Genomic DNA, 24458 nt, shown 5'->3' on the forward strand with positions numbered 1-24458 from the left:
TGTGTGGCTGAGGCTCCGGCGGTATAAAAGCGGCCACGCGTTAAGGCTCCGGGCCGGAGAGTACGTGTCTCAGGGGGAGGAGAAGGTGGCGGCGGGGCCGGTGCGGAGCAGCCGAGCGCCGCGGGGAGGGTGTCCGCTGCAGCGCGTGAGGGATTTTAATCCGATTCCGGCCGGCCCGGATTTTATTGGGAGCGGATTTTAAAGTGAGTATGAGTGGTGGGATGGCGGCAGCGGAAAAGGGGGGGGGGGAGGGGCGCGAGCGGACCGGATCAGACCGGCCCGGCGGGGGGAGCCGCCTCGCTGACCCGCGGGCCGCCCTCGTCTCTTGCAGGCGCCTGTCGTCCCTCTCGCCTCAGCGGACGGGGCAGCATGTCCGAAGCGGAGCAGCAGTTGGCGGCCGCCGCCGGCGCCACCCAGAACGGGCACGAAGCGGCCGAAAGCACCGGAGAGCAGCAGGCCGAGACCGGCGGGGCTCCGGCGGCGGCGGCAGCGGCGGGCGCAGCAACGGCGGCGGCGGGAACGGCGGCGGCAGGAGCCGGACCGGCGGCGGCGGGGACAGCGGGGGCGGCCGCCAGCCAGAACGGAGCCGAAGGCGACCAGATCAACGCCAGCAAGAACGAGGAGGACGCGGGGTAAGCGCCGCGCCGCGCCTCCCTCGGCTGGCTGAGGCGGGAGCGAGGCCGCCACCGCCCGCCCCCCCCCCCCCCCCCCCCTCCCCGGACGCCATGTGCGGCGGCGGAGCGCGGCCCTCCGGCGGGAGCGGGGCGCGATGGGATGGGCGGGCGGCTGGCGCGGTCCGCCGGCCCCGGGCCCCGCTCCGCCCGGCGGGGGAGGGCGGCGGGCGGCCCCGCTGCGGAGGGATCGGGCGGGCGGTGAGCCGGCGGCCCTGCAGCACCAGCGCTTCCTTTGTTCTGGAGCTGCCTTTTGTTGGCGCCATGTGGTGGCTGGGGGAGGGGCGGGGAGCGCGTTCGGTGCCTTCTCAGGCTGTAAAATGGAAGGGGATTTACCTCGGCTCGCTTCGCATCCCGCGTTTTCCTCATCCTTTTCCTTTTTAACGAAAGGAGCGGATGGAAGGAGTTGTTTTTGGCCGGCGGGGGGGCGGTGGGCTGGTTCAAACTTTCTGGGGGATTGCGTGACCGATTGCCACCAGAGTCGGTGTAAACGCGGACATGTTTTGTGTAACGCACGTTAAAAAATAATGCTAGCTTTGGAAGCTAGTCGGGCTAAGCTTAGTATTTTTGGAGGGAGTGAAGGAAAAACAGCATGATTGAGGCGATGCGCCGTGTGTTTAAACCAGTAAGAGCGATTTTGGTGTACTTCTTCGCAGCATTGTCAGAAAACGGCTTATCTCTTGCGAGTGATTTCTGGAGGAGTCGTTGTAGTTTCGCTGTATTTTGGCAGTGGCATCCTTGTGTCCAAAGGAGTAATTTCTTTCCTATCATAGTTGCTGTGTTTATGAATATAGATGCTTGACTTGAAAATTACCTTCCTGTTTCTCACGTGGGTCTTTGTGATTCAAGCTACCCCGTGTATTTAACTGGAACTTCCTTTGTTATCCCTGGCCCCTGAACCAGAGGGTTGTTGGTTCCCTCAGGTTGAAGAGGGTTGCAGCCACAGTAGCGTAATAGATTTTGGATGTAAGGGAAGGAGTAAGACTTGCACAAGTTTCCTATAAGCTGGGGCCGGATGTACCTTGTACAGGCACTGGAAGGATTGAGAACCAGACCTTTTAGCGGTATGCGAATTTTCTTTTTTTAGTATTCTGCCCTGAAAAGTGGGTTATACTCCTTCCCTTTCTTGCATGGGAGGTGACAATTTTCAACCCCAGATCCCAAATCTAAGAAAAGCAGTTTAGATGGATTGACCTATGTGAAAAAACTTAGCTCTGTACTAAAACCAAGAGCTGTCCAAGGAGTAGTTCACGGTGCTGACACTGAAGTATTGTGTTCAGAGTTGAAACATGCTTCGATTGAGCTGCACTAATACACTCAGGAGGAAAAAAAGAGGCTACATGTTAGAGTGCGGTTGGCCAGTTCATGTGGCCTCTGAAGGCGAAGCCAAATACTAGGAATTTGGCCTTAATTTCAAAAGCTCTGTATTGTGTTATTTAAATATATGTAGGTGTCAGTAACTCCAATCACAAAACAAAGGACTGTAAATTACAAAGTGTAATATCTGCTGCTGTGGTTAAGAGGTGAATTTAGCATGTAGCAATATCTGTGCACGTACCACAACCCCAGCCTGATGGCATAAAGCAGCTAAAGCTGCCTCCAGACAAATTCCTGTCACCCTCAACCACTGAATTTGTCTTGATTGCTCTTTAAATGTAGTCGATGGTGACAGGGTATGTTATGGAAAACCACTGTCTGTACAGATTATAGTTGTAATGCTTGGTCAGTAAGCTGTTGTGATGAGAGGGAATCCATCAAGTTACTTTTCTTTCACCTGTTATTGAAAGGCTTAGTAAACTTTGTAAGGCTTTTTCTGTAAGGCTGTATTTTAATGGCTGTAAGCACACAGGCTGTACTTGGACCCTATCATGCTGTACTTGTCAGCTAAGAATGCACAGCTTGATCTTCTGGAAAAAATAAGGGTTTAGCCTACAAAGGATATGGTTTCATCCTGTTTAAGGAAAAAAGAGGCAAAAAACCCCATAGCACGTTCTTCTTCATGTTGCCTTTTGAACATAGATGGATGCTAATTCTAGCAAATCAAAATTACGTGTAAACAACAAAAGCCAATTTTATTTAAACAGTCTAGTTTCTAAAGTGCTGTTAGCTTCTAGTGCCAGATCTAGGTTGCCTCTAAACAGAGTAATGACAACTTAAATTGCTTTAGTCTATAGTTAGATAAAAACGCTTGAATGCTTTTTAAAAGCTTAGTTTGTTACCTTGGAAACCCTGAAAATAGAAAATACATCCATGTTACTAATGTTTTCATTTGGAAAGTGGCTTATTGACTGACCTGAGTTTTGTTCGTGAGCTTCAGTTCTGTACTGTGCTTTGAGATACTGTACATTCTTTGAGATACTTTGGGTGGGGAAGTGGGCAGGGAGGTACTGTATTGGCCTTTCATGAAAGTGAAGACTAATAGTGGAGATACTCCTGTAGTACTGCTGGAGATAGAACTAGGTTCAGTAACTAAGCAGGAAGAAGTGCACAACAGAGTAGCTAAGGCAGGTCCAAAGTCCCATCTGTTGTATGTGACTGTTCTTGGAGGTCATAGATACCTGGTTTAAATTTTGCAATTTATTCTTAAGACTAACATTTTTCTGGCCATTTGTCCAAACCCTAAAAGAGCTCAAGTCCTTTGCTTTTGACACCTTATTCTATCCTGAATGCTTTCAAAGCAGTAGGAATGATACTAGGTTCTTTCAAAAAAACGGGGTTGGCAGTACTTGACAATCAATACTGCTTTGTTGCAAATACCAGAATACTGTTGAAAGAATGTAGGTTACCAGCAATTAATATTTTAGGCGATTTTTACTGTTTCTTATAGCCTGTAAGAAACTTCAGGGTGCATTGCGTCATTCCCTCAAAAAAAAAAAAGGGGGAGGCAGCCCACCCTTGTGCACTCCAGTAGTATCACTGGCTTTTGACAAGACGCAAAAGTGTTTAACTTGCAACGTTGGTCCTGTTTCTGACAATGCTGCTGAGGTGTGTACCACTGCGAGTATCTTGCTGCACGTGCTTCTCTGTAGCACTTCCTGAATCTAAATAGCTCTTATCTCTTTGAAATTTCAGGAAGATGTTCGTTGGCGGCCTCAGTTGGGATACAAGCAAAAAAGACTTGAAAGATTACTTCACCAAATTCGGTGAGGTAACCGACTGTACGATAAAGATGGACCCTAACACAGGAAGATCCAGAGGCTTTGGATTTATTCTCTTCAAAGAACCTGGGAGTGTTGAAAAGGTGAATTTAAGCTTCATATTTCAGATTCTTAACTTCTAGGGAAAACTTTTCAGCCTGGGTTAATCCTATCAAACTATCTTTCAGGTTCTGGAACAGAAAGAACACAGGCTAGATGGACGACTAATTGACCCCAAGAAGGCCATGGCAATGAAAAAGGATCCAGTGAAGAAAATATTTGTTGGTGGACTAAACCCAGAAGCCACAGAAGAGAAAATCAGGGAATACTTCGGAGAGTTTGGAGAGGTGTGTAAAGTTATCTTAGTAAAACTGAAACATATAGTCTCCAGTTGCTGTTTAGTTTACTAATAATTTGCAAATTAAATTAAACTAAATTAAAATAAGTTGCCAGTTAAATTAACTGCAGCTGTGTCAAGTCTTCTGTAACTGATCCAGAGGCTTCCCATCTTGACAGCAAGGAAGGCACGTACTACACTGCATGCTTCCATTGCTAGTTAGATACCCTTGTCTTTAACTCAAAACCATTTTATCTAATATTAAAATTGTTTTTAAGACTTGTCAAATTGAAACCTCTGGTCTGAAAGCCAGTGTTAGTACAGAAAGAGTATTGCAACTTTGGTGTTGCATAATATGCATACATAGGAAACTTACTTTCTGTTCTGCTATCCCAAATGCCATGCACTTAACTGTTCTGCTAAAATACAAGTCTGAAAATAGTATTTAATGTCTTCAGATTGAAGCAATTGAACTTCCAATGGATCCGAAGACCAACAAAAGGAGGGGGTTTGTGTTCATCACTTTCAAGGAAGAGGATCCAGTGAAGAAGGTTTTGGAGAAGAAATTCCATAACGTCAGTGGAAGCAAGGTAGAAACTTTGACTTTTGAATCTTTGTCCAAGTTATTGAGTATAATAGCACTACATCTATAATCTGAAAAGGATTTTATAGACCTCTGATTTCAAGGTACCAAATTACAATAAGGACAGTTTTCAGTTTACCACAGGGTTTGATTTTTTTCCTTTGCAATAAGTTCAGTCGCAGAGGCTACCAAGGTTCTTTGCCAATACTTGTGGCTTTAATACTTGCTGTATTCTAGGGACTTTTGTATGAAAGTATTTAAATTGCATTCATTAAATACATGTGGAAAAACTGGCTTATCTATCAGTCTAGCAGTATAAGCCATTGCAACAGATACATCCCTATTTCCAGCATAGAGCACTTGCATAAATTGAAGGCTTACAGATGCTAACTTAGTAAGCAGCTGGCTGAAACCGGCTCTGTCTGACATGGGGGCAGCTTTGGGTGTTTTGTCTCAGAAGCACTCCCCCTGCCCCTGCAGCCCTCTCTGCTACCAAAGCCTTGTCATGTAAACCCAATACAAGGATCCAGAGAGTAAATGTATGCTTATGGCAACTTGTACCTGGTCAGCTGGTTAAGTGAACTACTGTTAAAGTGGTGTGAGATGCTCTGAACAGCTGACAGTGCTAATCTGTGGGAACAGCTAACAGAGGCTCATGCGTTAAAGAGGACTGGAGGCAAATGATGTGTGCTGGCTGGAGGTGCCTGCCCTTTGCTCCATGGCCGGTGCTGCCTATAAGTGAACTTTAAAGCCCTGTTAGTTCTGGGCATACTATCTGACACAGTGACTTAGATCGTTGTTAAAGAAAGACTGGTCTTGACAGCTGAGAATAAACTTTGGCAAACCTAATGCACTGGTAGCTGTCAAGACACTGTTAAAGTTTGTTTTCAGGAGAGATGAATGCTGGTGTGTGAAGGGAGCTGAGCGATCATATCTGGGTCTCATAACTATGGCTTGTTTTAGTGTCATAGATTATAAAAAGAGCAGGTTACCTTAAAGCTCTTGTGGTGAAGAATTCCAAGCCAGGCTTGCTCAGGTGCTGCTATCGTAGGGAATTGTTCCTTTCACAGCAGTAGTAGCTTTCATCTCAGACTGTGCATAGATCTGGGAACTAGGAAGCTAGCTGACAGCTTGAACTGCAGCTTAGGAACCTGTTTTAAAAATGTCAATTCTGGTTGATTTTAGCTGTTCTTAGTATTTGAGTAATGATTTCAAGTGTTGGTAGGTGTACTGTACAGTCCAACACAGATGCCTGGTATATGAACTGTACAAAGGTTGCCAGGAAAACTCCTTATGGTGAATTTCTCAGAGGTTTGGTCTCTGTGCAGCTCAGGGAAGTGTGGTCCAGTAGCAACAGCCTTGTCTTGGAGGTTGTGCCAGGATAAAGGGCAGCAGCCTTGTGGCTCCTACAGGAGTGGTGGCTATGCTGAGGTGGCCTCAGCACCTGTTCCATGGGAGAGACGATAGCAGAGTAGGTAGTATTAAAACACTCTGAAAGCAGTGGCCTACTTTGTATGGGCAATAATGACCAACCTTTCTCTTCCATGGGGAAGTTGGTGGCAGGGAAGTAGCACTATAAAAATCCTCTGAAAGCAGTGGCCTACTTTGTATGGGCAATAATGACCAACCTTTCTCTTCCATGGGGAAGTTGGTGGCAGGGAAGTAGCACTATAAAAATCCTCTGAAAGCAGTGGCCTGCTTTGAATGGCCATTAATGACTAACCTTTCTCTTCCACGGGGAAGTTGGTGGTTAGGGAATACACAGTATGAAGTTCTCTGAAAGCAGTGGCCTGCTTTGAATGGGCAGCAGTGGCTTACCTTTGCCCAGGTGGCACAATAAATCAGATGCTTCTGGATATGCATTAGTCCTGCTCATGTGACTGAACACAGCATGTATACCTCCTTTGCCTCAAGAGTAACCTCTGGCTTTCCTAAGTGAATAGTTTGGGTGCTGCTGCTATAAGATAGTATACACACACTCTTCCTTGTTTTCTTATTTTCAGTGCGAGATTAAGGTAGCACAGCCAAAAGAAGTATACCAGCAGCAACAGTTCAGTAGTGGTGGAGGAAGAGGTAGCTATGGAGGAAGAGGCAGAGGTGGAAGAGGCGGCGGTAAGTACTACACACACTACTTTAGTATGGACACATTCTAAATAAGTTGTGTGTACTAAAATGGGATTTTGTGGATGGTTTTCCCTTCTATAGCTCAAAGTCAAAATTGGAATCAAGGTTATGGCAATTACTGGAACCAGGGTTATGGGAATCAAGGATACGGCTATCAGCAAGGTTATGGTGGCTATGGAGGCTATGATTATTCAGGATATGGGTATTATGGATATGGACCAGGCTATGATTACAGTAAGTAAAGAGAACTGTATTGGGTATAAGCAAGCGTAACTAATTAGCAGTTTAATGCATTTGTTTTCTTGTTCATAGGTCAAGGCAGTGCAAATTATGGGAAGACACCAAGACGTGGTGGTCATCAGAATAACTACAAGCCATATTGATCAAACTTATTCAGGTATGCAGTGGCACGGTCTCTTTTGGAAAATGACTGCATAGGTTTTGTATACAATGCTGTAGATGGATATTTCAGTTCTGTACCAAATTTAACTTTACAATAAATTTCTATGGCCTGTTAAATGTGCATCTTACTTGGAAGAGCTCCCTGGAAATGTTTTACATGTTTAATACTTACAGATAACTAGTTGTCTAGACAGTGTGGTGTGTAAATTTCAGCCTTGCTGAAGATATTAATTAATGATTTTATTAATAGGTTAAACTGAAACTGATTTTGAGGGTCTGCTTAAAGCTGCAGCTCTGCATCTAGGGACTGCCTCTTGGAGTTAACTATGGACTCTGCATTACTCCAGTTGTACAGAATGAGATGCATCTTAGGGAACCAGTGTCACTTTCCACCTTTTTATTTTGTATTGTTTTTGTGTCATACATTTCCTGTAATGGAAGTGTTAATTTTACTGTACTTTTTGGTACCTTTTTGGAATCTAATGTATTGTAAGGTATTTTACATGTGTTCTGATTCACCATGACATGGATATTGAAGCTATCCTAGCTTTTGAAATAAAAAAGGCGTAATCTAGTGTCTTGTGCCATTCTTCAGCTTATGTATTAGTAAAATGCCAGTATACTGTTTCCAGAAATTAGTTCGTGGCAGTACCTTGATAGATGAAGAGTTGTGATAAAATGTGTTTTTAATCTAAAAACTAGAAGGCTGTATTGGTAGTTGTGCTCACTTGCAGTTAAGTGGCAGCTAAAAACTGCAGTCACTTCTGCCTGGAGGTTATAGAAGAGAACTCAGGTGGAAAGCCCCAGCTGTTGTGGAGGCTGTGCTGGTGGCTCATGTTCTGGACAAGTACTGAGGCTCAGCATAACTGTTTGTCCACATTGTAGGGCTCTGCTAGGAGGAGCCAGAGGCATAGGTTTCAGGTAGGTCTTGGGAGCCTAGATAGCATTGCAGGAGGAAGCTAAAAGGTGTAGCTGCTCTTCCTTCATGTTTCATCGTCTTGAGTCTGAGACTTTTCTACAAGTTCATAACAGTATGTATACCTGCCTTGAAAGTCAGGTTAGACATTGAGTTACCAATGCAGTCTGAATTTTTGCAGCCTTTTTGTGTATCAAAAAAGGCTAAAGAACTTCCACTAAAGTGGGAGGAAAAACAACAAAACTGCCTCTAAAGAGGCAGCTCTTCCTGTAGAGATGAGTGACCAGCTAGAAATATGGTCTCCTTTTTTGACTAGCATACCACTATTCTAAGGCAATGACTATAATGTGATTTGCCTGTCCTGCTGCAGCATAATCCCAATCTCAGGTTTATAAATAAGTAGCAAGTGCTGCTGCACAAAGTAGACTTCTAATCTTTGTTGCAGTAATCAATTTGATTTTTATTTTCCTTTTAAAGCTAACAATCTGACAATTCTTTTCTTGTAATAAATTCTGTTTGAACAAATGGGAAACAGAAGTGGAATCAAACCAGGTAACTAAGACAAGATGTAAACAAATGTTAGTGGTGACTTTTTCACTTTTTTTAATAAGGGGTGCAGCTATTCCTGCAGGGACTATAATATGCTGCTCCCTGCTGGCTGTCCTTGGAAAGAAAAACATGCTGTAAAGTTAGAAGTCTGTAAGACCTTCCTGAGATTACGTGGAGATCTTGAGGATAAAAAAGATGCAGCAGACTTTAAATCTGGTAGTTGACATGATGACTTTACAGCTGGAATATGTAACCTAATGCCCAGCTTGCAAATTAAAAAAAAAAATTCAGACTGCTGAAACAGGAGCACAGTATTTAAGTATTACTGTCTCAAGATTTAAACTTGAAATGCTTTACTCTATTGTAGCCTTTTACTTGTTTTCTTATGAAGTAAGGGGTAGCAGAATATTTTTCTAGCAAACAGTTTGCCCTCCCAGTAGGGAGTTTGCATAGTATCAGGACCATACTGCTGCAGTATTTCTGGCTAGTGTGTTAGCAATAGTTCGTCAGCTGGCTGTTACGTTGGTGCTTTTAGGAAGTGGGTTCTCAGGTAATGCTTCCTTGACAGGTGATGTGGCCTTAAGGAGAAATTGAGGATACTGGAACTTAAATGCAGAGCTGTTTTCCCTTTTTTCTTTGCATGAGAAGTTTGTGATACAAAGAACATGCAGTTGCCTGGTGAAAGCCAAGGGCATGTATGCAAGGTTGTTGCTTATGGCTGTAATGTACTCTTAATTTACTAATCCTACTTGGATATTTCTTGAGGACAGAATATTTTGTAAGAACTGGTTTGGGAGCTGTGGCCCTCAGCTGGCTGTTCCTCGTGCATTTGATGTTATGAACCTGGGACTGAAGTTTTTGACTTAATCTGGTCACTGAGATGGTTGGTTGGATATAGTGCTACTAGGGACTGTGTTACAAAACTGGCTACTGAAACTGGTCAGAGGACCCTGGGGTAGGACTGTGTGTACTGGCAGCTAGAATGGCGTTTGCATTGGTAGCAGCAGATATTAAAAAAAACCCAACCCATTGGCTCATCTGATCTTTCAAAAAGTCATAATCTGAAGGAGCATGAACTTAGACGTAGTTTATAATAGCTACTAGAAATATATTCCTTTATATTCAGTTTTAGATATGCTGTTTTAAATAAAAGCCACACTTCTGCCAGAGTTGAAACAAGCTCTTGTAAAATTTATTTCTCCTAAAGCTTTTACCAATAACAAGATAATTGAAAACAGTAAAATCAAAGGTAATTTATCTGGTCTAAGGCATGTTAGGATGAAGATTAAATGTGCATTATTTTAGTAGAAGAATGTTTCGTAGTAGATCCTGAACATTGTTTAAAACCTATGAAAAGAAATAATGTTATGGTTTTTTTGTAAAAGCATCATTAAAAGGAATCTACTTCATTGGCTCATTTTCGCTTACATTATATGTAAGTGTCATGCTAGTACTCTGCTTAGTAAGAAGCTTTTTGCATTCTTGGTTTCCTGTAGAAAATAAAGGCATTTTTCTTGCTTAGTTTAGATTGCAGACAAGCACATTAAGTCATTAGGCCTCTGAGTTAAACTGGCACTGTTGAGTAATCATTCTGTTCTCAAGAATAAGTAGTACAAGCAGCTGTATGTCTTTCCATTAACTTGCTAAATAAAATATTAACACATTTTTCTCATGCCTGCTAGACTAATGTTGCACTGAACTAAAAGCATGTTTCTCCTTAGCTCAGGGCCATAGCACTGTGAATCCAGCATCGTGGCTGAGGCCACCACTGATTACGTGAGCTATGTTCCTGTCCAGGTGCCTAGAGTTTTACTGGGCCCTTTGTTAAAAAGCAAACCAATCCACCCACCTGGTTGTCTTATAGTCAGAGTAGGTTGAAGAAGGGCTAAGTGTACCAAAGGGTGTTGTTACTGAGGTGTTAACTGTAAGTGTACACTGTACTCATGAGTATGTGGCAAAATAAGCTGCAGCTAGATGTTCTCTGTAAGCAAGCTGTAAGAGGACCTCAACAGATACAGAGATCTACAAGGCTTGGGAGACTTAACAAGACTCAGTCTTACTGAATGTCCACAAACTTCTGAGTATCGGGGTAAACTGATGCTTAAGCATGAGGTAACAGCCATGAACCTAAAGTGATCCTACAAAGTAGTGAAAAATGCTCAAGATAAGATAAGGCAATACTACTTCAAAGCCAGCTGTTAGGTAAAACTGGAGCTATAGTAGTGAAAGTCCTGTTTTGCTTACAGCTCTTCATAAAGCTGTTAGCGTTAATTGGAGGTTCCCAAATTGTGGCATGTAGTATACAGGGTTCCTGCCCTTAAGGGCAGGTAAGGGGAGGCTTGCTGAGAAGTAGTTATGCAGCTGGGACAGCTTCTGTCTAGAGACCTAAGGCACTGAGCAGCTAGCATTAAAGCTATGTTTTTGTCTTGGCGTGCAAGTCATTTGTATGCCAAGGGTTAAAACCAGTCACTCTTAAAGCTTCTGAGACAAGCTTAGCATGCTCTAAAGGTAGGCATTTCTGGGACATGCTGGACCTAGACTCCAAACAAATGAACACACAGTGTTACTGGAAGTGTCAGACTGAGAAGAAGGTAGCTGTGAATGCCAGATGTACACGACTCTGGTCCATGCTTCCAGACTGCCAGAAATTCCTGCAAACTAATTTCAAGCAAAAGCATCTCAGGAAACTTGGTCCTGCTCTACTGCCGGTGACAATGTTTGTAAAGTTGTATTTAGAAACCATGCCTCTTAAATAGTAAAGGAGGAATATAGAGAAATACCTACTCAGGTAGAACAAGTGGATGTTTTCTCTTCGTTCAGACATTCTTTTTCCATAGCTGGAGAGAAAATAAGTAACAATTTAGCAAACCCATGACTTTGAGACAAGTTTTTGGACTAACTTGGTTAATATTGAGTGTGTAGAAGGTGTGTAAAAAGCCAAAGTGGCAAACGCGCACAGATTATGGTGGTCAAGAATGACATTGATAGTGTTTACCAGTTCCCCTTATTCAGATGGGTAAATACTTCAACCTCTGCCAAAGCAAAACTATTTTAAAAAGCATATGCACCTGTGGAGTAAATAGTTTTGTTAGAGAACTTCAAAACAGGACAATTCAGAACTGAAGGCTAAACTTGCATTAACTAAGACTCATTTTCCTATGGGCTCAGCATCTACCATCTTGACTCTGTTTTAGCGCTTCTGAGAAGGAGGCTCAGCATTGACTTTAAGGCAGTTCAGCAGCAAGACAGTTTCCATCTGTACTACCTGTTAGTAGTTTGTCAATTGTGTCCACAACTAATTTTGCATCCTCCATACTGAAGCACATTGGAGGCTTGAATTTAAGCACATTTCTTCCTGGCCCATCAGTACTCAGTAGAATATATTCTTCCTTAAGTCTGGAAAGAGCAATTCAAAGAATTATGTTTACCTTTGCGTGTAGTTCAGAAAAACTTAAAAGCATCAGCATGCAGGCTGTCAAGACAATGCCTTTCTAAACTGACTGATTTATTTTTCTGCCAGTTTGCTATATTTTAACAACTATTGAGTGGTGAGGCTACTTTGTAATTGTGCGCTTGCCTCGCACATTGAGGGACTACATGATTGTCCCTTGTACCTTGTTACCAGATACTCTGCTTCTGCTGTAGCTGGGGTCCTTTCTGCTTGATCCTTGATTAAGTCCACTCCAATGAATAAGCCAGAACCCCTTTAAAAGAAATAAAAACAGTAATTCTGTGTCAGAGGAAGGAACTGCAAGTGAACTAAAAAATTGAGAAAGGTTTTTGTGAGACCAAACCTTTACTGCATGAGAACTACCTGATGCTTGGCTACTGACAGAAAAGGTATGGCTGTTCAGAAGAAATGTAATAATAAAGTACAGACTTGTCTGCTCAGAATGCCAGCATGGGACTGATGTTAAACATATATTTCCATCCAGCTCATTAACAATGTTCTTTGTGCACTTGAAGTAAGAGTTTAAACAGGAAAGTGAATTCCTTTAGCAACTAATTAATCAATAAAGTAGTATTGGCCTAGAGTGGCAGAATATATCAGACTGCAAGCTCAAGTTTGTTTTAATTTGATGTACAGCAGGCTGTTGATTTTTGCTGAAAACAGATTTAATGTATTTCTTAAAACCACATCAGCTGGACTGAGTTGTCTGACTGTCTGAACCAAACATAAAGCAGCTGAAAATGTAAATAAGGCACTGATACCTGACATCACCAATGATGGGATGCTTGATTTTCTGCTCCTTGAGTAGCTTCATCAAGAAGTTTCCTACTTCAGTGGCGTGAGCCTGAAGGTGTTCCTTCTCAATCACATCTAACACAGCTAATCCAATTGCACATGAAACAGGGTTTCCTCCAAACTGAGTTCAGGAAAAGAACACACATAGCCAGGAAAAGGGAAGAAATATGTAATTTTGTCACTGAAAGTGACATGAGCATAATGCCATGTATATCAGTTGGAGCCAGTAAAGTTATGTACTAGAAAGATTAAAAATAATATGAACAGTAACTGTGTAGGTGATAAAGATTAATAAAAATGCTGCGCTTGGGCTCCTCTAGAGGAGCCTAAAGAGTTTGGTCAACTTTTAATACTTACTGTATTAAAATATTCTACTCCTGTGGCTGCAAATGCTTCTGCAATTTCTTTTGTTGTTGCTACACAGGCAATAGGGTGCCCATTTCCTATTGGTTTCCCCATAGTGACAATATCAGGTATAAAATCTTCTCCTTGAAGCTGGAATGCCCAAAAGTGCTTGCCAACCCTGCCAAAGCCAACTTGAATTTCGTCAGCAATAAATACACCTCCTGCCTTGTGCACGTGCCTGTAACACAATAGATTTTGTTGTCTCTTAAGGGGAAAAATAACGTAATAGTTAATGTTTAAGAAGGTGCCAAAACTGTCCAGGAAACAAACTTGTACAGGCCTATATTCTATATCATGTGTTTAAAAGCAGGTCTTTACCATAGAAAATTTATGTTCTAACATGAAAGCATAGGCCGTTTCCTGCCTATCAAGCTATGTGCTGCAGCAGACAGAGAAATTCTTTATTATCTCTATTAAGCAAGTATGTCAAATTTAAAAAGTTAAGATAACAAATGACCACTTACTCTGCAACCTTCTGAAAGTAGCCTGCTGGTGGAATGATTTGACCACCCACGCTTGGCAGAGATTCAACAATAAATGCACCAATCTGAAACATATATAGCATGTAATGTTTTGAAACCAATACAGAAAGTTGTAGAAATTCTGTTAACAACTGGGAAGCTCTTTGTCTTTAGGGGGTTCTTGCGTGATTATGTGATACTTGCTTTTTGATAAGTCTGTACCACTTAGCTCAGTAATGCTGAATGGCACTGACAGTCAGCCATGCTCATTTCTAAGGCAAAACAAGTGGGTAAGGAAATCACGTTTTACCTTTCTGCCTCTATTATGTGCTTGCTCAATAATATTCTTCACTTCATTAGCATAGGCTGTTACTGAATCTTCATGGTCTTCTCTATAAAGTCCTCGATAAGTGTCTGGAACAGGAGCCTATGCAAAGGAGCAGTATTCTGTATTCAGTATATATTAAATAAGACCATTAAATTGACTAGTAGTTGATAGTTACAGGCTGGAGTACATACCACGTGGACCCATTCCTTTTGTCCTTCTAGATTTCTGAATTTATATGGGCTTATGTCAATCAAGGATGTCAGATGTCCATGGTAAGCACTTAAAAAACAATTAGCAAAACTAAACAGTAATTTCCTCAGTATCAAGAGTTCTTTAGGATTAGCTTTACTGATAGCTAAAGAGCAGCTAGGCTCTGGCACTTGGTGGGAATACAGTCTCACCTAAGTTGAGAAAAGCCCTGAGATTTCTGTTAGTCAGCTTAGTTGTATTGGGATTTTTTTGTACATCTGAATATAGGGGGTGCAGAGGCATAGTACTTCTTGTCACTGGTTTGCCAGGGCCACCAACTAGAATCGCAGTCATGCAGGTCACGAGCAGTGTTACAAAACTGCAGAACAACTGAAGGGATGTGTCTGGCCTATTTCTCAATACCCTCCAACAACAGTTTCCAGTCTCTCTGGGCACCCCATTCTAATATTTGATCACCTTCATGGTAAAAAGTGTTTTTTCCCTATGTCTCATCAGAATTCCTCAGGTCTCAACTTACATCCATTGTCTTTTTTCCTGTCACTGTATGCCTTCAGGCCTGGCTCCATCTTTTTCACTCCTTACCACTAGACAGCTGTAGTTAAGAGTAAGATCTCCCTCTAGCTGTCTCTTACAGCCGAACAAATCCGATTTTCCTAACCTCTTGCGGCTCCCTACCCATCGTGGCAGGCCACTGCTGGCCTCCTTCCAGTATGTTAATGTCTGTTGGGTACTAGAGAGCCCAACCTGAACACAGTTTTCTGGCCTGGTGTCATAAATACTGACCAGAGGGGAAAAAAAATACTTCCCTCAACTTCCTGGTTAGAGTCTTTCTACCTCAACAGGTTTTCAGGAATGCTCTGACACAGACCAAAACTGAGCTTTGTTACCCCACAGTAGATAAAATTGCCAATATACTTACTGGTCTAAAACTATAACATCTTCATGTTTTGTATATTGTCGTGCCAATCTTAGGGCAAGGTCATTAGCTTCAGATCTACAATTGAAAAATTCATTAAGTGTTTAATTGTGGATGTCTTGAGTTTTGAAATTCTGACCTCCCCTGCAACGCTGTTTGTGTCTGCAGCAGACAGGCAGCACTTCATGCATGTTACTCACAGATCCCTTAGTGATCAGCACCCATTAGGTGGGACTGACTGTTCACCAGAACAGAATCAATCTTAAAAAGCTAGAGTACAGAAACTACTTTGGAAACAGGTTGTGGGGGTGGTGGTGTTGTGTGTTGGTGTTGTTTTTTTTTTTTTTGTGTGTGTATGTGGTCGTCCCCCCCCCAAAAGCTGTAGTTGCTTGGGAACACCCCCCCTCCACCCCCCACCAGCAGAAATATGCATTGTTATATTTAATTTTTGTAATAGAAGTAATTCCCAAATCAGAAGACAAGTCAGATCAGGACCCAATAATGCAAATATTTACTTTAATATTTTGTAGTCCAAGCCCTTATAAACAGACTAAAACCCTTAAAGTGCAAGTTTATTTTCCCTGACAGAGCGCTTGCTAAATGTGAACCTAAGAGTCACTGAAATTCTAAAAGAGACCATAGTTTCTTCAAAAACAAAGCCCGCAAATGATGTTTTCTGTCAGTACCTAGTCATCTGCACCAGATCATGCAGTTGGCTGTAGATAACGAAGTATTTTACTTGCCTGTGTGTAACCAGTAAAAACAGAGCATCCATTCTAATATACTTCACTTACCCTGAATTCAAAAAGTAAAAGATGCATAACTTCTCAGGTAGTGTTTTTGAAAGTCTCTCTGCATAATCGACCAAGTTGTCATGAAGATAACGAGAATTTGTATTCAACACCTGATTTTGTTCATGGGCTGCTTTTACTATATCAGGGTGACAGTGTCCAACTGCAAGAGAGTGTGGAGAGTGGTTTGAGAGTCCTTCCATGTTACGCATGGTGTTCGTTAACAAACGCTTATGGACTTAACACTTAGCTTGCTCTGTTAGTACAGAGCTGTCATCGCTGATGACTGTATTTCATCAGTGGGGCTTTACTGATATTGTCATTAGAAGACGATGTCGGCACGGCATGAAAGCTTTCACTTAAAACTTTTTTTTGTTCAGAAAGTTTGAAATTACTGTATTTCCTGGTTTATAGTTGAATATTGGCAATTGATATGCTAAAACAAGTAGCATCTAATTTGGTATTTGGATTTAGACATTTGAATAATTTGGGTAGGGGTTTGGGTAGGTGCAGGTAAGCTTTACCAGCAAAGAACTATTACCCTGCTGCGGTGCTAGGGACAACACTGACTGTTCAGAGAGATTCCAAACACTAAGAAAGAAACAGCTACTGCCTAATATACAAATAAGGCACCACACTGAGCAGCACCCGTAGCAGTAACTTCTACAACTACAACAAATTGTCAAGCCATTTGTTAGTGCTTTAATTGAGTTAGGTGCTTTACTTGAGCTTTCACGGAAAAAAAAAACCCAAACATGTAAATTTTAGATAAATATGTTTCTAGGGAGACGGAAGAGGAAGCAAGTCTGGAAAGCACATTTATGCACACAGAAATTCAAACATGAACCATAATTTCCCAAACAATAAGTTCAAGAGAGGTTTTTTCCACTTCACAATTAATCAACCCCTCCCCCAACATAATGCAACAATGGTAAAAAGTACCAATTGTTCCTTGTTCTGGTTAGAAAAACACGGTATCAAATAACGTGACTTTTAACTTACCGTGAGCAACATTATTTATGCAGTCAAGGTACCGTCTTCCATTTTCATCATACATATACTGGCCTTTTGCCTTCACGATCTTCACCGGATCGTTAGAAAAAAACAGCTTGCAAGAAGAGCTAAGGCAAGCACCAGAAAGCAAAATAAATATTAGTGAATTCTAAAAGTTGCATAGTTTATTCTGCTGGTAATATTTTCATGTCAGTTAATCAAGAGAAAGACATTTCCCGTTTGCCAGCACATGTAGTCATACTAGTTCTGGGTCCTAAACCAAAGCCTGGGAACAGACCTTATGCTCTACATCGGGTCTGATTTTGTTAGACTGTCAGGGGAAAAATACACTCCAGAACTGAAAAATCCTTCACTAGGAATCTAACTGCAGCATACAGACAGGACTGACTTAACCTCTAGTTCCATCCAATCTTAACTACAGCCTCTTGCTGTCTATCCCTCGTGTTCTTGAAACCCTCTTTGGTGCCTTTCTCTCACCTTGTGATCGTGTTTTTTTTTTTATATTCTTGCTAAGATCCTGATTTTTCCAGATGGCACAGTGTGGGTGATGGTTACATCGAATAGAGCTTCCCTGATCTTAGCTGAAACTGCGAGTGATTTTATAAGGCTGGGTCCACTTAAGTGTGTTTGTTTTGTTTCACCTGTTGTTAAGTAAATTGCCAAAGAAGTAGAAGATGTGAAATGTGTGTCTGCCTAAGTAGGACTTGAAGAGATTTGACTCTGAAGGGCAATGCTGAACTTTCATGCTTCATTTAGTAAAAGACTGCTTATATAAAAATAAAATATTTTGACCATAAATACAAAATCATTGTCAAATAAACAACAAAAGACAATAAATAAAATGAGAAATGATTTTTTAAATTTCTCATTTTCTCATAAAATGAGGAATCCTACGCTTTCTGCGTGAGCTGGCAGTAGAATAGTAAAACAGTCAGGTTTTTGGTAAGCTTATCCTGGCTCCTCACCAGATGCTACGCCAGCACTTGCGGAGGCTGGGTCTTTGGTCCCAGTGGCACAGCACATCGGTCAGTTAGTTACAAAAAGATTAAATACAAAGTGGTATTCCTTAGGTTTGTGCAAGTTCTGGATTCATAAAACAGGAAGATTAAAGTAGCCTAGTAGCCTTGGTTTTGCAGATATACATACACACACGTGTGTATATATATGTTAGGCTATGAAAGCAGTCCATAGTTAACTATAACAGTTCTGCTACCATTCCGGGCAGCTATCTACAGAAGTAAGAATTTTTTCAGGTCAGCTGAAGCAACACCAGTAGTAGGCAGTCTGGAATTGAGTCTCGTACTCTGCTGTCAAACTGGGCAGACACATGTTACTTCTGTCACATTTTTGGTGCAACAAGAAGCCTCTCCGAGACAGGCCGTGCCACGAGGTCAGGCGGCGCCGCTGCCCCGCCCAGCAGGGCCCGGCCGCCCCCTGCTGAGCCTCGGGCACCTCCCCAGGTGCGCTAGTCCCGCTCCAGCTCGTGCGCTCGGCTAAGCTGGTCGGAAATGCTGGCTAAGCAGTTTAAAGTTCAAACAGCCACGCTAGGCATCATGCAGGTCTTCTACTTTAGGTTCATACTTCCTAAGGAGGCGGGGGTTATAATTACCCCAGCGAACCCAGGCTCTGCACGCTAACAGCGCCGACTTTTCCCCGCGATGTTGCTAGTTTAAACCTAATATTCCGGCGCGGCAGGAACTCGGTTGCTTCAGCCCCGGGCTCAGTCGCGGTGCCCGAGCGCCGGGCTCGGAGCCGCCAGAACCCGCCGAGGTGCGGGGAGAGGCCCCGGGCCAGGCCGAGGCCGGGGCCGGCGGGACGCGGCCCTCCAGACGCCCGGCGGCGGGGCTCTCCCGGCCCCGGGGGGCGGCGGCGGCGCCGCCTCCTCCTCCTTCCCGGCCGCAGCACTTACCCGATGAGCTGCCGCCGCAGGGCCAGGGTCTCCTGCCGGGAGCGCTGCGCCGGCCTCATGGCCGCTCTCACCGCCGCCGAGGCGCCCTCGGAGGGCGGCCCGGCCGGGCCGGGGCGGGGGCGGGGACGGGGTGGGCCGGGACGGCCGGGCCCGCCCCGCCCCGCCCCGCCAGCGCGGCTCCCCCTGCGGGCAGCGGCGGGCTGCCGCGCTGCCCCGGCACCGCCTCCCCGCGGGCAGCAAGTGCGGCGGTACCGGCTGCCCCGCAGCTGCGGGGGAACCGGCCTTGCCGTGGCATTTAGCAGAAGCTGCGCAGGGATGCAGGCATCACACGGGTGTCTGTGTACTGTCACAGCGCTGCGTGCACCTCCTTCATCCTAGGAGCCTGGCTCCTGACCTCCCAGCTGCTCCCAGTCAACATCCAAAACATAGCTTTAGGCAAGCTATGTTCACAAGGGGTAGGACAGTAACTCACCAGTGCTTTCAGGCTCCTCTGGCTGTGAGGCTGGACTCTTAAGTGGTGACTTAGTCGCCGAGGTCCCATAGCACAAACGGGGGAGAGGCTGCATCCGCTGGGGTTCTGCAAAGTTGCTGGCAGAAAAATACCTCCTGGTGGTGGCATACAGCCCCAGATCACAGTTACCAGGTGCATCAAAGGTAATGGCATGTTTTTGAGGGCTCTTCCAGATCATTATTGTTACAGCTGTATCATAACACTCTCTTGTGAAATACTTGCATCTTGAGGAAGTTTATTTTACAGTTGAAAATGATATGATGTGGTAGCCTTAGTGTTACAACTGTATTAATCGCTCAACACGTACTTCACTGTTTACTTAAAGCAAAGCATTTATATTGTTGTACTCTCATGTTCAGTCGGTGACAGCTAGGTAGACCTGACTGACTACCAGGTCAGTCCTGGGATAGGCAATAGTTAGGAGCAGAAGAGGAAATGCTATCATCAGATTAGAATGTCATTCCTCCATTCCTGTTTGATTAGAATTACTTGAAGAAAAATAGGAAGATAAAGAACAAGACAGGATGTTCTGGGATGGGTTGAGTCCTCAGCCACTGGGGGTGTTGTATTCCATAACTGAGTTAATAAATTTGTCAGGCTTCATTCTAAAATACACCAGATTTTTTTTCCTTCCAGGTACATGTTCACATTCTTTTGTTTTAAACTGACAACATCCATTAAAATGACTCTAGAAAATGGAGCAGACCCTTACAAAACTACCTACCTGGTGAACTTTGTTGCTAAGTAGATATACCCATGAATAATCATCTCTGGTTGCGGTATTTGATAAACACAGGCACAATTTAAGTTTTGGGTAATACGGAGAATCCAAGACCAAATTGCTATGCACTTTAAGTTAAATTGAATTTAGAAAGTCAGACTCAGTTGTTTCATAATAGTCAGGTTTTAAGTAACAAAAGACAGTAGAAGGAAAATTAATAATGGCTGTTAATCTTTATTTGAACTCTTGTCTGGTTAAGATATTTAGTAGCTATTTATAACAACAACCTGAACATTTACAGTTTGGAAAGTTTATTCTTGGTTACAAATGCAGAGTTCATTATACATATTCACACAATTGTAAAAGCAATCTGTACAGAGAGACCATTTTTAAAAAATCTAGTCATTGCTTTTATTACAGAAAGCACAAGAAAAAGTATTTTTGGAGGTCTTAAGCTAATATACGCTCCATGACAGCTTTAAACTAGAAATACATGATGCTGTACTAATTAATACCATTTTTAACATGTTAAAACAATGGATAAGAAATACTGTTATTAATGCCTTCATTTTAAAAGTAGTTGTTCCCCAAGGAAATTAGTAAATAGAATACCTTTCATGGCACGTACACGATTAAAAATCACAGAGTTTGCAAATAGAGTTAAGTACATTTTCTGTATTTTTAATATCTATGGATATTTCTTTTTAAAGGTGATACATTTTACAGAGATTTAGTCAGCTTTGTATAAAATACCATGTAAATACATTCCAAACAAAACTAATTTTCGCAAGGTGTCCAAGCTGCACACATGCGCGAATAGCCCTTTCTCCTCTGAACAACCTTAGTGGAGTGATGCAACCACTCACATAAATAAGGGACACTTGCATAACATGGTAGAGGATTAAGCCCTATCGGCATAATTTCGAAACAAATACGGACAGATAAAGCACACATTGCATGTATTTTTCTAAAACTGTATAAAAATAAGTGAGTTCTTAATTTAGATTGTAAATACCAGCAGGTATAGTTTCTCAAATTATGTTGTTTCAGAAATGCTACCATAAAAAGCCAGTTTGAAAATATTTCTATATCAGTAATTTAATGCATCAGAGCAGGTGGCTTTCAGCTTTGACTGTGGTATTTTGTGCTCAATATTCATCATATGGAGTATTTTTGATTGTTTTTTAAGATACCAGAAAAAAGAACCCCAAGTAGTAGCACAAAAAGTTGCTACCTTATGAAATCGTCTATAAAACTGCGCTCTGTCTAGGAAACTAATCAGCAAACACAGCAGGGCTCCAGCTCTCATTCTAGCTGATGGCAATTCGCTACCTCTTTTGCTTAATTTGGAAATTCAGTGGGTAATGTGGGTGCTTTTGCTTTGCAAAACCAGGTCCTAATTTTTTTATGTAATTGCAGAAATACAAGTTTGATATGCACCCATGGATGTACTTAATAACATCCACGTAAAATGCACTTTTCAAAGTTAAGCATACAATGCAGCGTTTAACAGCATATAAAAAAGCAGCAAGTGCTATTAGTGTCGTTTACAGTTGGCACACATGCATTTTAACTTGCTCTTCATTAATACCTACATTATATAAGAAACCACACACAGACACACAAGCGAGCCAACTGTTCCACGAAACTACGCAACTATGAGGCAACTTCTACCAGAACTTAGCGAACAGGGATTGATTGTTGTCCTAAGACATAGGAAAACCGCAAATGTTAATAATGTATTTCTTATTCAGCTCTGTTGTCAATAATGCCACTGCTTATGTATTGAAAACTCATGTTTCCCAGCTTTCCTGTGGTTTCCCCCCCGGCTTTCTACAGTAGTACAGAGCCATACGATCTATTAAGTCCTTCTTCCATTCATTTCTAAGTGACAGGTTTTCGGCACTTACTTTATCTGTAGATTACACAACAGTTAGACATCCCTTTTGTTGTGCCATCTAATGGTACACAAGCATACGGAAAAGTTGCTGTAGTTCACCTGGGGACGTGAAAACACTAGAAGTAATTTTTAGCTTACAAATGTTAACAATAATCGAGGAAAACAAAGTTTAGGAAGTGGATTTTTTACTCACTGGTTTGCTTCAGTCTGCAACAGATTTCCCAAAGTGGAGCTGTGAAGTATTTCAAGCTGTACTAATTACGGTCAGGTTCACTGCAGTGCCAGGGACGCAATTAAAAGGCAGGTGACTCCAGTAAGTGAGACTGGACTAACTGGAGCAACCAGATGTTCCCCCCCACCCCTTTTTTAGTCACTATTGCAAAAGGGTCCAAGAAATATTCTTACATAAATGCTGCCCTGTAAGGGTGCCAAGGTCAGTATATGCCACAGGGATTGCACTGGCAAGCTGAAGTGTCTTAGGCCTCTTGAAATCTATCCAAATACGTCACCTCTTGGTTGAAAATTTTCCTGGTTAAACAACAGGAAGGCTGGATGTGCTACTTATACTAAGTATGTCAGCAGATACTTATCAGGTAAAACTTAGGAGCTTCAAATGAAATAAAGCAGTACCAAGCTTCTACGCCTCCCTTGGATACCTCCTGAGGACACTCCTAGCTATGCTAGTGCAAACTCACTGAATTCAGCTGGATACATACAGTATTTGCCCAGGATAAGTGGTTCGGGAACATTTGAATTCTCATATTTTTATTGTTTGTTGTTATTAATATTTTTTGCATATCTTAAATAGAAATCTGTTGTCAGTAAAGAAAATAAATCTTCCATGCTCTGAAATTTAAAAATGGAAACTTGACAGGTTAATGGAAAACGGTCAAGTTTTGGTTAATGGAAACTACCACAGGAAGATTTTATTTGTATAACGCTTTAAGTTGCTGGGCAACAATGGGACTAAAAAAAACCAAAAGAAGAGAGAATGATCGTATTTCCCAAGAAAGAAATACCAGATTTGGAAAAATATTAAAATTTTTATCTAGGTGCTCCTGTTTGACAAATATGTATTCAAACCATACAGTTATGCAAAAGGGGTCTGGTGTGCTCATCCCTATGTGTGCCATCAATTAAGGGACAGTATCGTGGCATAAAATTGGCATAAAATTTGTCCTAGCATAAAATTTTTCTATTAAAAAAAGATCTCCTCTAGAGGGCAGCATTGAATCAGTATTCAATGACCAGGAAACCTAAGCTCTACTCCTTTATAATGCGTGCTAAATTTACAGGCTAATAAGGCACAGTTACATTGACCGAGGATGGTTATTTACCATTACGATAAAGCTGGCAATTTCTGGCATCTTAATATTTTAATTAAGCTATGCATTAAAAATGGGTGAGTTCTGTCATTATGGCCCAAGAGTCCACTATATTTGGCTGATTGCAAAGCCATGTGCTACGTATAAAAAGTCACAGATTCATTCTGAGCTGTGGGCTGGCGAGGTAGTAAACACTGCAGACTGAAATCTTTGCTGGTGTAATCTAGTTCTGCGCTACTACAGCCAACGCAGTTGTGCTGAGTAACAGCAGCTGAATGGGGACACCGAGCTTGCACGTGGTGGGAAGAGAAGAAAGTAGCAAACTAGAGCACAGGCTTTCTGGCATGAAAGCCTTGGTCATTACAAACATGCTTCCCCGGTAGTGAGTTACTATAACAGTCCTAAAACCATGAGTAATAACCTGTGTCATTCTCCACGGATTACTTTTCATCGTTGCATAGGATGTCTTGAACTGCTGAAACCTCACACGTTTTGCTGGTTTGCTTAAGGATTTCAGATGCTAAATTTATGAAATTACAGAAGACTAAAATTCACCTAAATATTTCATCTATTAGTTTTCTAAAAAGAAAACACATCAGAAAGTCTCTTATTGTTAGAAGAAACACTCTTATTTTTAAATATAGAGGAGAAAATTCCATACGGAAATAAATTCATCACCATTATATATACAGCAAGTGTTAGAAGCAGTGTGTACAAGAAAGGCGACTCCCTCCATGAGAATAAACCAAAGCATGTGGCAATGTCTTGATTAAAAAAAAACACAAAACAAAACAAAAAAAACCCCCAAAACTAAAATCCAATGTATTAAGGCTTGGACACAGTTTCAGTTTGGAGTCAGACCAGGTCTTCTCTGCCACCTGTTTCATAACCCAGAGAAATATTCCTGAATTCACTGGCCAAGCCCACAATTCAGCTGCAAAACTCTAATTAATCTCACCTGCCCCATCAGCACAGGCCAAATCATCAGGCTCACACTCTGGC

The 24458-nt window shown here is 42.3% G+C and overlaps 2 protein-coding genes across 11 annotated transcripts in view; one reads left to right on the forward strand and one right to left on the reverse strand.

Annotated features, from left to right (window-relative positions):
• Window positions 1-49: 49 nt before the first annotated feature.
• The window catches only part of HNRNPAB (heterogeneous nuclear ribonucleoprotein A/B), a 31392-nt gene continuing 6983 nt past the window's right edge, over window positions 50-24458 (forward strand). For 3 of the 9 annotated variants that reach the window (XM_064458384.1, XM_064458383.1, XM_064458381.1), the window contains exons 1-8: window positions 50-203; window positions 332-632; window positions 3744-3912; window positions 3997-4155; window positions 4604-4735; window positions 6732-6840; window positions 6934-7086; window positions 7165-7249. In XM_064458384.1, coding sequence (XP_064314454.1) covers window positions 370-632; window positions 3744-3912; window positions 3997-4155; window positions 4604-4735; window positions 6732-6840; window positions 6934-7086; window positions 7165-7235 — 1056 coding nt within the window. In that variant the 5' untranslated portion in view covers window positions 50-203; window positions 332-369 and the 3' untranslated portion in view covers window positions 7236-7249. Of the gene's footprint in view, window positions 204-331; window positions 633-3743; window positions 3913-3996; window positions 4156-4603; window positions 4736-6731; window positions 6841-6933; window positions 7087-7164; window positions 7830-24458 lie in introns of those variants that run through there. The other 6 variants (XM_064458389.1, XM_064458387.1, XM_064458382.1 and 3 more) reach the window with 5 other exon arrangements.
• Window positions 9885-19101, reverse strand: PHYKPL (5-phosphohydroxy-L-lysine phospho-lyase). Of its 2 annotated transcripts, none has more exons than XM_064458378.1 (13): window positions 19000-19101; window positions 17079-17197; window positions 16080-16239; window positions 15289-15363; window positions 14351-14438; window positions 14142-14258; window positions 13835-13917; window positions 13323-13548; window positions 12932-13086; window positions 12334-12423; window positions 11985-12115; window positions 11504-11556; window positions 9885-10066 (listed from the first exon to the last, which is right to left on the reverse strand). In XM_064458378.1, the coding sequence occupies exons 1-12, from the start codon at window positions 19056-19058 to the stop codon at window positions 11504-11506; spliced, it is 1356 nt and encodes a 451-aa protein (XP_064314448.1). In that variant the 5' UTR covers window positions 19059-19101; the 3' UTR covers window positions 9885-10066. The 2 variants fall into 2 exon arrangements, with proteins under 2 accessions (XP_064314448.1, XP_064314449.1); XM_064458379.1 differs by having other exon boundaries at window positions 11500-11556.

This window comes from Phalacrocorax carbo, chromosome 8, assembly GCF_963921805.1.
Source record: "Phalacrocorax carbo chromosome 8, bPhaCar2.1, whole genome shotgun sequence".
NCBI classification, from domain to species: domain Eukaryota; kingdom Metazoa; phylum Chordata; class Aves; order Suliformes; family Phalacrocoracidae; genus Phalacrocorax; species Phalacrocorax carbo.